General features: G+C 38.1%; 1 protein-coding gene across 2 annotated transcripts in view; it reads right to left on the reverse strand.

Annotated features, from left to right (window-relative positions):
- Positions 1-12,656, reverse strand: part of KAT7 (lysine acetyltransferase 7) — a 35,969-nt gene that overhangs the window by 21,936 nt on the left and 1,377 nt on the right. For both annotated transcript variants that reach the window (XM_052658889.1, XM_052658887.1), the window contains exons 2-5: positions 11,055-11,202; positions 6,446-6,622; positions 4,810-5,049; positions 356-438 (exon numbers count right to left, since the gene is read on the reverse strand). In XM_052658889.1, coding sequence (XP_052514849.1) covers positions 356-438; positions 4,810-5,049; positions 6,446-6,622; positions 11,055-11,202 — 648 coding nt within the window. The remainder of the gene's footprint in view (positions 1-355; positions 439-4,809; positions 5,050-6,445; positions 6,623-11,054; positions 11,203-12,656) is intronic.

Here is a 12,656-nt window from a genome sequence, read left to right on the forward strand (position 1 = left end):
ATAAATACTGAGATCACATATTTATGCAAATTATTCCTTAGTGGAAAAGGTCCCTAGCAATCACTGAAGAAAATTTTCAAAAGAAAATATTGATGCAATTAGAGGGTGACGTTCCAAATATTCCATAGATAATTCCTTTGTTAATTTCTCAAAGCACTCCTTACAGACAATAATTCTTTTACTAGTCTGTTTTCCTTTCTTTAAACACAGCGGTTTAATAATGTCTCCTCCACTAGTATATAAGAACAAGGACCCTGCCCATCTTGTTCACACTGTATCTCCATTGTTTAGCCAAGTGCCTGGCAAACGGTGAGCGCTCATTAAGTATATGGTGAATAAATGACAATATAATTACCTTGCATTCATCAGCTGAGAGATTATGATAGAGAGGGCATCCTGATATGGAGAAATGTCTCTCGTGTTTTCCTGTAAGGTGTCCTGTTAAAAGAAGAAAAAACTTAACCTCAAGATGAAAGATCTAAGCTTGGAAAGTAATAGTTTTCACTAAAATAAACCTTATTTATGACACCATTTTTATCAAGTATATGTCTGATTACAGATTAAATCCATCAAAGGTAAGGGTCATAACTTGCACCCATAATAAATTCTTTTCCTCTACAGGTTGGACCTAACCATCTCTGAACATATTTGCACATATTCAATATAAATTGTAGTTCCTTCTTTTCTGATCATGTATTTCTCAAATTCCAAAATGTCAGAAACCCATAAATTTACTTAAAATGCACAAACTTATAAGCAAGAATATTTTATTTTGGTAGAACTTAACTTTCCTATGCTAAACTGATCAAGTCATATGTATAATAAGTGTGCTTTCTACTGTGCAATGTTATCCAATCTAAACTGAACTTCTTACAATAACCAAAAGAAAATGGAGATGGAAGTGGTCTTTTCTAACATATGAGGAAATATACTTTGGTAATTCTGGACCAGATTAAATATATTCATTTTTGTGGAGGGGTGGCTGATTCTGTTTAAAGATTTAGGCTTCTTTTATAATCAAACTTTTAAATTATTGCTATTTTGTTTTTAAAATACATAATCAAACTTTTAAATAGGCAGTTTGTGCAAGAGAAAGAAGGAAAAATATTAGAAAAGATAATACCGAAAGCTCTTTTTTATCTAAAGGGGTATTTATTTTTGTTTTTCACATGGTTTGTGAAAATACACAGGTAATTATTTCATTTTTATATGTCTCTTCGATCAAAACATTCATCAAACATCTAAGACAGATGGTGAGACAATGCTAACGAGATAAATTAGCTAAGTTAAACTGCAAATCTACAAAATTCTTTCTTTCATGGAAAAAAGACATTTAATTTGTAGTAAAGGAGACATTTAAAAGAAATTTAAAAATTATACAAGATTTATAGAGTAAGCTTTAAAGGGTAGCAAAAAAGTCAGACACGACTGAGCGACTTCCCTTTCACTTTTCACTTTCATGCATTGGAGAAGGAAATGGCAACCCACTCCAGTGTTCTTGCCTGGAGAATCCCAGGGACGGGGGAGCCTTGTGGGCTGCAGTCTATGGGGCCACACAGAGTTGGACACAACTGAAGCGACTTAGCAGCAGGAGCAGCAGTAGCAGCAACAGGGAACTCCCTGGTGGTCCAGTGGTTAGGACTCTGCATCCTCACTGCCAAGGGCCCAGGGTTGATCCCTGGTTGGGGAACTAATATACCGCAAGCTGGGCAGAGCGGCCAAAAAACATATAAATAAACAAATAAAGGGTAAAAAAACAGTGCAAGTATTGCAGAAGAGAATTAATACAGGGCTTTACAGGTGGCACTAGTGGTAAAGAATCCACCTGCCAATGCAGGAGATGTAAGAGACGTGGGTTTGATCCCCAGGTCAGGAAGATCTCCTGGAGGAGGAAATGGCAACCTTCTCCAATACTCTTGCTTGGAAATTCCACAGACAGAGGAGCCTGGCAGGTTATAGTCCAGGAGGTCACAAAGAGTTGGTCATGACTGAGTACACGTAAAACAGAACAAGACAAGAGTTAATACAATAATATGCAGGCTGCCATTTCTCCAAGACTATATTATTTAAAATCCTGCCTGCCAATCCAGGAGATGTAAGAGAGACACGGGTTCAATCCCTAGGTCAGGAAGATCTTCTGCAGAAGGAAACTGCAACACACTCCCGTATTCTTGCCTGGAGAATCCCATGGACAGAGGGGCCTGGCGATCTACCGTTCATAGGACCGCAGAGTTGGACACAACTGAAGCAACTTAGCACAGCACAGCACATATTATTAAAAATGCAATCTTAGAGATCCACACATTTATCTCAGACACCAAAGACTACCCTCAGTGATCAAATACTATGTACAAAATGTAAAGTATCATGGCTCTAGCAAGCCTTTTAGATATTATGCATCTATCTATAACTTCTGAATAAGTTATTCAAGTTTGTTTTATTTTATAATATGTAAACTAAAACCCACTCTGCCTATATTAAAAGTTTATAAATGATAGCTGTTCTATTAACCTAGCAATTCCACTGCTATGAATTCATCCAATAGATTTCTAGAAAGACACTAAAATATTATACATGCATACAAGGCTATCATTAGAGTACTGTTCTAAATAGCTTTGAAAAGAAGCTAAAAAATGAGAAACAATACAAATATCAATCAATACAGGGCAATTCAAGTAATTTCTGAACTTTCAAATATAATGGAATTCTCTATATCCTTTAAACCAGAGGGACCTCTGAGTGCCAACAATGTAAAATATCTAAGATGTCAAACCAATCATTGTTTATATTCCTTTTCATAAGAAACAACAGAGAAAGAAATATATGTGCACATATACACGTGTTATGTTTGTATAGGAACTTACTAGAAGTATTCATACACGACTACCAACAGTAGTTTTTATACCTAGGACATATTCTGGGGATATGAATAAAGGAGAACTTTTACTTAGCATTCAAGCCCTCCTATAGGGTTTTAACTTTTCACAAGGACATCATACTTTCATACCAAAAAAAAACAAAAAAAAAAACAACCCACCCTCTAACCTAACGACATTGTTTTGGCTACGATGAGGAGTGGAGCAGGATCAAGAATCACTGCAGAAGCTCAAGTTCGTACTTTCCAAGCTTCGCTTGACATTAAAACCAAAAGTCAAAGTAAACTTTCCTATGATGCAAAAGATTAATATTTACCCTCTGGTCTACCACATTAAGAGTACTGTGTTCAGGGCATAAATAACACTTAAATCAGACCTCTACTCTAACCTCATCTCCTCCTCCCCATTCTGGTCTATCTGCCCAGGCATACTGGCCCCTAAAGCATTCCTCAAGGTGGCTAAGCACTCTCCTGCCCCAGACCCTGTCCACTTGCTGTTCCCTCTGCCCATAACGCTTATCTCCCATATACTCAAATGGTTCACTCTCTCAATTATTTCAGGTTTCTGCTCAAATATCAGCATATCAGAGTGGCTTTCCCTACACAGGCACGCTTGTGTGTACGTGCAGTATCCTATCCCTCACAGCACACATCTCTAGCAGATTATGTGTTATACATCTGTTTGTCTTCCCCAGTTAGACCACAAGCTACAAGAGGCAGGGAATTTGACATGATCATAACTTCACCCCCAGAATTAAAAACAGTGCCTGTACCAGGAAAACATTCAGTAGGCACTGAATGACTGATTAAACAGTACATAAAATAAATGGGACAATTTAAGGATGCATGGACAGCAACAAGCAGAGTTGAAAATTCCTTCTCTTGCTGTGTGGCAAGGAGATCCTCTTAAAGTATATTAGCTATCTCTTGCATTAGTATTTGTACAATACCATCTATTCTTAGTTTTTCATTAGTCATCTCAAGGAAATTGACTTAGGTCTGAAACAACTACCTCAAGTAACAACTGGTACAGCATCCAGGGGAACTCTGCTCTAGTTACGCATTTGATGGGTTGAAATTATCTAAGAAACTGCTGCTAAGACCAAGAAAGGATCCAAATACTAGGGAAAACATACTGGTAGTCTGCAAAGCAGCAACTTTCTCTGTTCTACCTTTTTTCTGAACCTGGAGGCCACATTCAAATGCTAAATTGATAGACAGAAAGAGAGGCCCATTATCTTCCAATCAGCGCCTTCCAACTCTAGACAAGAGTTTAGACCAACATCTGCACCTAAGCTCACTTAAAGAACACACGGAAGATTTTTAAAACATTACTAGAATCCCTCAGTAAGGAGAAAAAATAACCCTTAAGGAAACAATGATATAATTCATCTATCTGAGAAGAAATATTTATCTAGTTTATACTTCCTAAGCATACAAAGCCACAAGACCTAAAAGTCACAAAAGGTCAAGGTCTCATCTATACTCCTCACCTTCAGTGCCTCTTGACCAAAAGAACTGTTTTTCTCATTTCCTTAATAGCTATGGCCATAAAACCATTATTTATTCACCTTACACTCTATTAGTCCTCGGTACACTTGAACTATGCACCATACAATGAGGTATTTGGAGATAACTGACATTCTGTTTTGTTTTTGTTGGAAAAATGAAAGAACTTTTCACTGGGAAGAGTTCTCAATAAACTAAATGGTGCATCATAGTTAATTTCCTTGTAACCAAATCTGTTATTATGGACAATAAGCCAAGAAGCAGGAATGCTTTTATCCAAGTGAACAATTCAGTGTTATCCTAAGCAGTGGTCATTGAAGAGCCTAAGAAGCTAAGTTGCAATGTAAACATTTCTGAGTGATCCTAATTCCAGAGAGAAAGAAAACCACACAATCCACAGTGTCATGAGGTGGGGGCACACTTACCTAGGGAGTTACAGCCTGGTGTAGGACACTTCATATTGAAATTGTAGCTTTCGTGGAAGCGGCGGCGCTTAGGGCGATGAGAGAGATCACTGCCTGAGTCCTTCAGGGACATGTCCTTGGCAATGCTCTCATCATGAGACACGTTGGGGCTGGAGATGTCTATGTCAGATTCAGAAGAAGGGGCATTTCCGGTTGGCGTTCGAGGTGGAGACTCATCATGATCAGCTGTATTTTTAGTTTCTAAAGTAAAACAATTGGTAAAACTCATGAACGGAGTTTATTTTACTTAAGAGGGTTATTATATTCAGAAGAGTTTACAGGCTTCCCAAGATCCTCTTCCTGTGATTTAACCAGGAACTTTTGCCATTTATCTGCCATAAAACTAAATGGAAAATGAAGAAAAACTAATAACAGCATTCCTCTTCTGCAACTTTAAATTCTGACTAAAATTCTATTTGAGGTTTACATGATACGTTTCACTAATTTGTGCTTCTCCTAAGCCCCAAATCATGAATAATCAAACCTGGATGGAAATAAACTTTTAAAAAACATTATCATCCTACTCTCTTGCTGGGAGATACATAGGATTGAATATAAATGAAAATGATTCTTTCTGGATGAAATTGAACATACCTGGTGTGAGTGTGAAGAAGAAGGCAATGGCACCCCACTCCAGTACTCTTGCCTGGAAAATCCCATGGACGGAGGAGCCTGGTAGGCTGCAGTCCATGGGGTCACTAAGAGTGAGACACGACTGAGCAACTTCACTTTGACTTTTCACTTTCATGCACTGGAGAAGGAAATGGCAACCCACTCCAGTATCCTTGCCTGGAGAATCTCAGAGATGGGGGAGCCCAGTGGGCTGCCGTCTATGGGGTCGCACAGAGTCGGACACGACTGAAGTGACTCAGCAGTAGCAGTGAGTGTGAAAGGACTTGACTCTGAATCAGGTGTTGCAAACCAAATGCCTACGAGTGCTGAGCAAGGCCAAATCAAGAGCCAACTGTCTCTCTCAAAGGGATAACTACTACTCAGTTCTAGTCAGTTATGTGGTGAATGGCCACCTAATGTTCCCAGAGCTTTCCATTTTCCAAAAGAAACTAGTAACTCATGTTTTTACATAGAATCTTTGTTTTTTCAAATATTGGCCACTTTTTTTTTAAGAAAGTAAATATGATGCCATCAAACCAACAGTCCATGTTGGCAGGCTAGAAGTTCAGTAGTCCATAGTCTCGGCTGTAAGGCCTCTGATTTGGCCTGGTGAATCACAGCCTCAATAGCCTACCATTCATTCCCCATTACTGACAGTCATTCCTCCTCAGAACTTCAGAGATAAATGGACCCATAAGCACAACTGTAAGAAAATCTGCTTTAAGCCTTCTTCATCTGTGAGTAAGAGGTCGTCAGTTTCTTTTGCCTATTGCAAGCCAGATCAAATAATCCAGCTACTCTGGACCTCAAGAATAGCAGAGTATCAAACTGTCCTCAGCAAGAGGTAAGAAAGGAATCAGACAAACTGCAATCACCTAGCTGAATTCTGTACTGGGCATCTATCTGCAGCGGCTCCAAGCCTCTTGTAAGACGAAACTGATTAGATCCTCTCTGTAATAACTCCAAATCACCCACACCCACTCACCTCTATCTGAGAAGTCAACCGCTTGTTCAGTTTCTGAGCCAGATGAACGAGTCTGCCGAAGCGGGTATTTTTTCGGAGTCACTGGAGTAGGCTGCTGCTGACTACGGGTCACTCTCCTGGTAGAGTAAGCAGGCTCCTCAGTGCCAAAAGACTGCAAATTTCGAACAGGACTGGAATCTGATCCCGATTTTAAAAATAATAAAACAATTAAAGAAAAAAGAAAGAAATCTGTTTTATATTCCATTAGTGTGACTTATTAGCATGTAGGTTCTCCTAAATATAAGCAACATAGAGACGGCAGAGAGGTACAGTACAGCACAGAACTAATGGCTTAGGCACTGGAATCAAGATTGAATGTAATTCAATTCCACTTCATCATACTAACTAGTTGGGCATACTGGGCAAGTTAATCTCTCCAAGCCTATTTCCTGATCTATTTCAAAAAAAGGGAAAATACTAGTAACACATTCCTCACACATTTGCTGTGAGAAATAAGTGAAATAACTCACATAAGGGACTTAATAAGATCCTTAGATATTTAATGTAGTGCTTTATAAATATTAGCTACATGCTCTTTCTTCCTTTAACCCACCAGAAAAGAGATACTCTACTACTAAAGATATAACAATATCTTTAGTAGTTCTGAGGAGGAATGACTGTCAGTAATGGGGAATGAATGGTAGGCTATTGAGGCTGTGATTCACCAGGCCAAATCAGAGCCTTAGAGCCAAGACTACGGACTACCGAACTTCTACTCCGCCAACATGGACTGTTGGTTTGATGGCATCATGTTTACTTTCTTAAAAAAAAGTGGCCAATATTTGAAAAAACAAAGATTCTATGTAAAAACATGAAAAACCAATATTTCCTTTCTTTAAGGACCTTTTTTTCTTCCTGATTACCCTGTCTGACACTCTAAAACAAAATAATACTAGATTCATAAAGGGTAAGGCAGGGATACAACTTTAAAAATTTTTGGATGCAAAAATCTATTCTGAAGCAGCCAACAGTTCTTTTACATCTCCAATCTAAAGATACTTACAGGAATAAAAGCAATTCAGAAGTTAAAGTCTATTTTAAACAAAAAAAAGATCCTAATATGTAAATCTTACAGATCCTTCAAAGAAAACTGAAATTCTCAAACTCTTGTGTAAAAGTTAGCACACAGCTCAGTTTTCAGTTTGTGTATCTCCAAGGGGCTCCATTTACAACGTAGTCTACATTTTGTTTTAGAAAGGGCCATCTAACATGAATCATACTGTGGATGGTGTCCTCAGGAGTTGTGTAACTTACTGGTGATAAAGTGTAACTAGAAAGAGACCAAGGGCTCAGGTATTAGGTTGGTGCAAAAGTAACTTTCGTTTTGCATTGCTGAACTTTGCTGTTTGATATTGGAATACATTCTTAAATATATGTGGTTATGTTATGCATCATTTTAATGCATATTTCTTGCTTTATTTTTTTTTGCTAATGACTTATTACTCGCTGTTTATTTTTAGACTATAGAAATGATGTTAGACAAAAAGCAAATTCAAGCAATTTTTTAATTTGAGCTCAAAATTGGTCATAAAGCAGCAGAGACAACTCACACATCAACAATGCACTTGGCCCAGGAACTGCTAATGAACGTACAGTGCAGTGGTGGTTCACAGTTTTGCAAAGGAAGACAAGAGCCTTCAAGATGAGGAATGCAATGGTTGGCCATCAGAAGGTGACAGCAACCAAGAGAGCTGATCCTCTTACAAATACACAAGAAATTGCCCAAGAACTCAACATTGACTACTCTATGGTCATCTGGCATCTAAAGCAAATTGGAAATGTGAAAAAGTTTGGTAAGTGGGTGCCTTATGAGTTGACCAAAAATTTTAAAAATTGTCATTTTGAAGTGTTGTCTTCTCTATGCAACAAGGAACCATTTCTTGATTGGATTATGACCTGTGACTTGGTGACAAAAAGTGGATTTTATACGACAACCAGCGACCAACCAGGTTAGTGGTTGGACAGAGAAGAAGCTCCCAAGCACTTCCCAAAGCCAAACGTGCATCAAAAGAAGGTCACAGTCACTGTTTGGTGGCCTGTTGCGGGTGTCTGATCCACTACAGCTTTCTGAAACCATTACATCTGAGAAGTATGGTCAGCAAATCAATGAGATGCACTGAAAACCCAACACCTGCAACCAATGTTGGCCAACAGACTTCTCCTCTACTACAATGCTTGGTCACCCGTCACACCACCAATGCTTCAAAAGTTGAACAAACTGGGCTACAAAGCTTTGATTCATCTACTATATTCATCTGACCTCTCACTAACCGATTACCACTTCTTCAAGCATTTTGACAACTTTCTGCAGGGAAAATGCTTCCACAATCAGCAGGAGGCAGAAAGTGCTTTTCAAGAGTTCACTGAATTCTAAAGCATGGATTTTTACACTACACAAATAAATTTATTTCTTGTTTGCAATAATGTGTTGATTGTAATGGTTCCTATTTTGATTAATAAAGGTGTGTTTGAGCTTAGTTACAATGATTTAAAATTCACAGTCCGAAACCACAATTACTTTTGCACCAACCTAGTAGTAGATGGCACTTCAAAACAATCCTTTTTTAGATTTGTGGTCAGCTCATGAGGCACTCACTTAGCGAGCTTTTACACCTTTCCAATTTGCTTCAAATGCCAAACAATTGTAGAACAAGCCACACTGAGTTCTTGGTTAACTTCTTCATGTAGTTCTAAGAGGATCAGCTTCTATGATTGCTCTCAACTGGTCTCTGTCACCTTCTAATGGCTGGTCACTGCGCTCCTCATCTTGAAGGCCTTCGCAAAATTTCTTGAACTACTACTGCACTGAATGTTCATTAGCAGTTCCTGGGCCAAAATGTGTTGCTGATGTTGCAAACTGTCTCTGCTGCTTTATGACCCATTTTGAATTTGAACAAGAAAATCGCTCAAATCTGCTTTTTGTCTAACATCATCTCCGTAGTCTAAAATACATATAAAGATAAACAGCAAGTAATAACTCATTAGCAAAAACATAAAGCAAGAAATGTGCATTGAAATAAGATAAGATAACCACTTTTATTTAAGAATGTATTCCAGTATCAAATGGCAAAATTCGACAATGCAAAACTGCAATTACTTTTGCAGCAACCTAATAATTCCTAGTTATTTTGAATATTTACAACTTTCAGCTGTCCAGTGCATGGCCAATTGCTTTATAAGAACACTTATGCACAATCTGTTGCATACACTATACCCTCTGCCTGTAATACCACTTTTCCATTTTCAACTTGTAAATTCCTACTTAGATCCTTTAAGATTTCCACCTCTGGACTTTCACAGTACTCTATGCCAACCTCTCTCAAAGCCCACTCCACAATGCATTATCATATCAGTTTACATCCTGCACTATACTGTAAGCACCTTGAGGGCAACAAGTCTGATTTTTCTATCATGGTATTCCAGAACATAGCATAGTACCTCAATTATAGTAGCCATTTATCAATATTCCCATTGTACCAAAAGATAAAAACTTAAGGTTGCGAAATCAAGAGACATCTATACTTCAGCTCAAATATTAGATTCAAAAACAAAGAACAGTTGCTAAAAGAGAATGTTTCCACCTTCTTGCTTGAAAAAATAGATGTTTTTCTCTTATTCTGCAACATGCTCATACAGCAATAACCAAATCAATACTAAGTGATCAAAGTATTTTATATTTTCCTTCTTAATTTACTATCTCTCTTAATTGATCATCGCTTTCTGCATTAATTACAAATTTCTATCTTTCCCAGAGAATCCCAGAGCAGAGCCAGGAGAGTCAGGGACACCCTCCAAATCTAAGCCCAGATGGCCAATTGCACTACAGAACCTTCCGAAACCAAGATTTCCCATTCTCTGCTACCAAAGCAAAATTCTGGGTATTTACAATTGACAGCTGGTCAACTGTTTATTTTTATTAACTGTACCTGACTATACTGTATAATTAAACATGGTTTTAGAAGTACTGGGACTTTTTTGTGGCCCAGCTGGTAAAGAATCTGCCTACAATGTGGGAGACCTGGGTTTGATCCCTGGGTTGATCAAAGAGTATCAACCTAGAAGATCCCCTGGAGAAGGGAGAGACTATCCACTCCAGTATTCTGGCCTAGAGAATTCCGTGGACTCTATAGTCCATGGGGTCACAAAGAGTCTGACACGACTGAGCAACTTTCACTTCACTTCACTTCAAAGTACTGGGCCTCCTACAATAACAAGTTCTTCAAGAGACCACTTGAAGTCCCTAGGCCTAAACCACTTTTAGGAAGTGAAAAGATAACACTCTCATTTTACTGATTGGGAAACTGTAATCTATAAAAAATTAAATGACTCAGGACATTCATGTTTCACATATCTATTAAACCAGGCACGGTTCTTTTGGGTCTACAAATCAGACAGTTCCCCAAATGGAACCATTTTAAACACGTGATACTTCGCAGTCATTTATTCTGTATTTTACCAGATTCTGTCATCAACATTCAGACAAGGGAACAGTTTCCACATTAACCAGCACAATAATACAATGTCCAATAAGCTGTGAGGTGTGATCACGAAAAAGGAAGCTGCCTTTTACCTTGGGAACTCTGGCTTAGCCGGGCTGAAGAGCGGGTGACTCGAGCAGATCGCCGGGATGTGCCATCACTTTCTGAACTATCTGTATGCTCAAGATCTGTAGAAAAATCGGAATCTTCGGTTCCATCTGAACTACTCCCTGCATTCCTCTGTAACACCATAGATTCAGATATTAGCACAGAAACATTTACTCTGTGGGTTTGAATTAACACTGGAAATAAAACAGACTGTAATGCTGATAACACCAAGTTCAAACCTTCCTTTTATTTACTTAAACAGAACAACTGACAAATAATGCACCTTTATTAAATAAATACAGGAGAAGAATTCTTGCTGTATTATTATAATTCTAAAACAAGTTCATTAGGTCAGTACCACAAACTTTAATAAAGTATTTTACTCAAAACAGTCTGATTGACATAAAACATGTACTTACAGTAACTCAAGGGTAATGAGAAAAACGTTAGTGCTAGACCCCACTGAACTTTATTGTAGCTTTTGTTCAAAGTCTCCATGAACAGCTATTACATTTTTAAAAACCACACATGAATTCAAAATGTCATGGTCCTAAAAGAACTTAGGGGCAAAGAGAGTAATATCCTTCTTTCTTATGTTATCTACTTTTAAAGTTTCTTCACTTGAATGCCAAAAGTGCTTTAAGAAAGGGGGGAAGGGAGTGACTTGCACATAAAGACTTATAGGTAAGCATAAACAGAAGGTTGGAGAAGGCAAAGGCAACCCACTCCGGTACTCTTGCCTGGAAAATCCCATGGACAGAGGAGCCTGGTAGGCTGTAGTCCATGGGGTCACTAAGAGTCAGACACGACTGAGCGACTTCACTTTCACACACTGGAGAAGGAAATGGCAACCCACTCCAGTGTTCTTGCCTGGAGAATCCCAGGGACGGGGGAGCCTGGTGGGCTGCTGTCTATAGGGTGGCACAGAGTCGGACATGACTGAAGTGACTTAGCAGCAGTAGCAGTAGCAAACAGAAGGTTTTTAAAAATCACTTTTTCAATTAATAATTATTTACCAATTGTTAGCCTTCTGAGGCATGTTAGCCAGAGATAACTTTTATCAACTGTGCTAATAAAAGTATTAACTTTTATTAACACTATACCTTTTACTAAACCAGAAAGAGAAATAGATTTGCTAAAAAAAAAAAAAAAACTAAGGCTTCAAATTACTGATATAAGTTCTTTATTCAAAATCCTAAGCACCAGTTGTTTAGAATTCATAACCTTTTAGATTTCTGGAAAAATTTGCATACATCTGCAAATAATCACCTTTCTGCAGCAAAATTTATAAACATTCACACTAAATGAGACACACAAAAACTGTAAATCGCCTCAGGACAGTTTATGCCACCAAATAAGCTACTAAAAAGCATACATTTTCACAAGTTCTCTGTATTTGGGAACTGCAGAAAGAACTGTGGGCCTATTCCAAGGCACCAGTACTACTGCTGCATTTGGTGAGCCTTAATATAAATACCACCTATCAATGTACATCACTGTAGGAGACATTAAAAAGTATAAATACTTGAAAGCCTCTGGGAAAAGAAACATTTCTGCAGAAATGAACAAAAATACAATAAACTTTC

Source organism: Budorcas taxicolor, chromosome 19, assembly GCF_023091745.1.
Source record: "Budorcas taxicolor isolate Tak-1 chromosome 19, Takin1.1, whole genome shotgun sequence".
In the NCBI taxonomy this organism is placed as follows: domain Eukaryota; kingdom Metazoa; phylum Chordata; class Mammalia; order Artiodactyla; family Bovidae; genus Budorcas; species Budorcas taxicolor.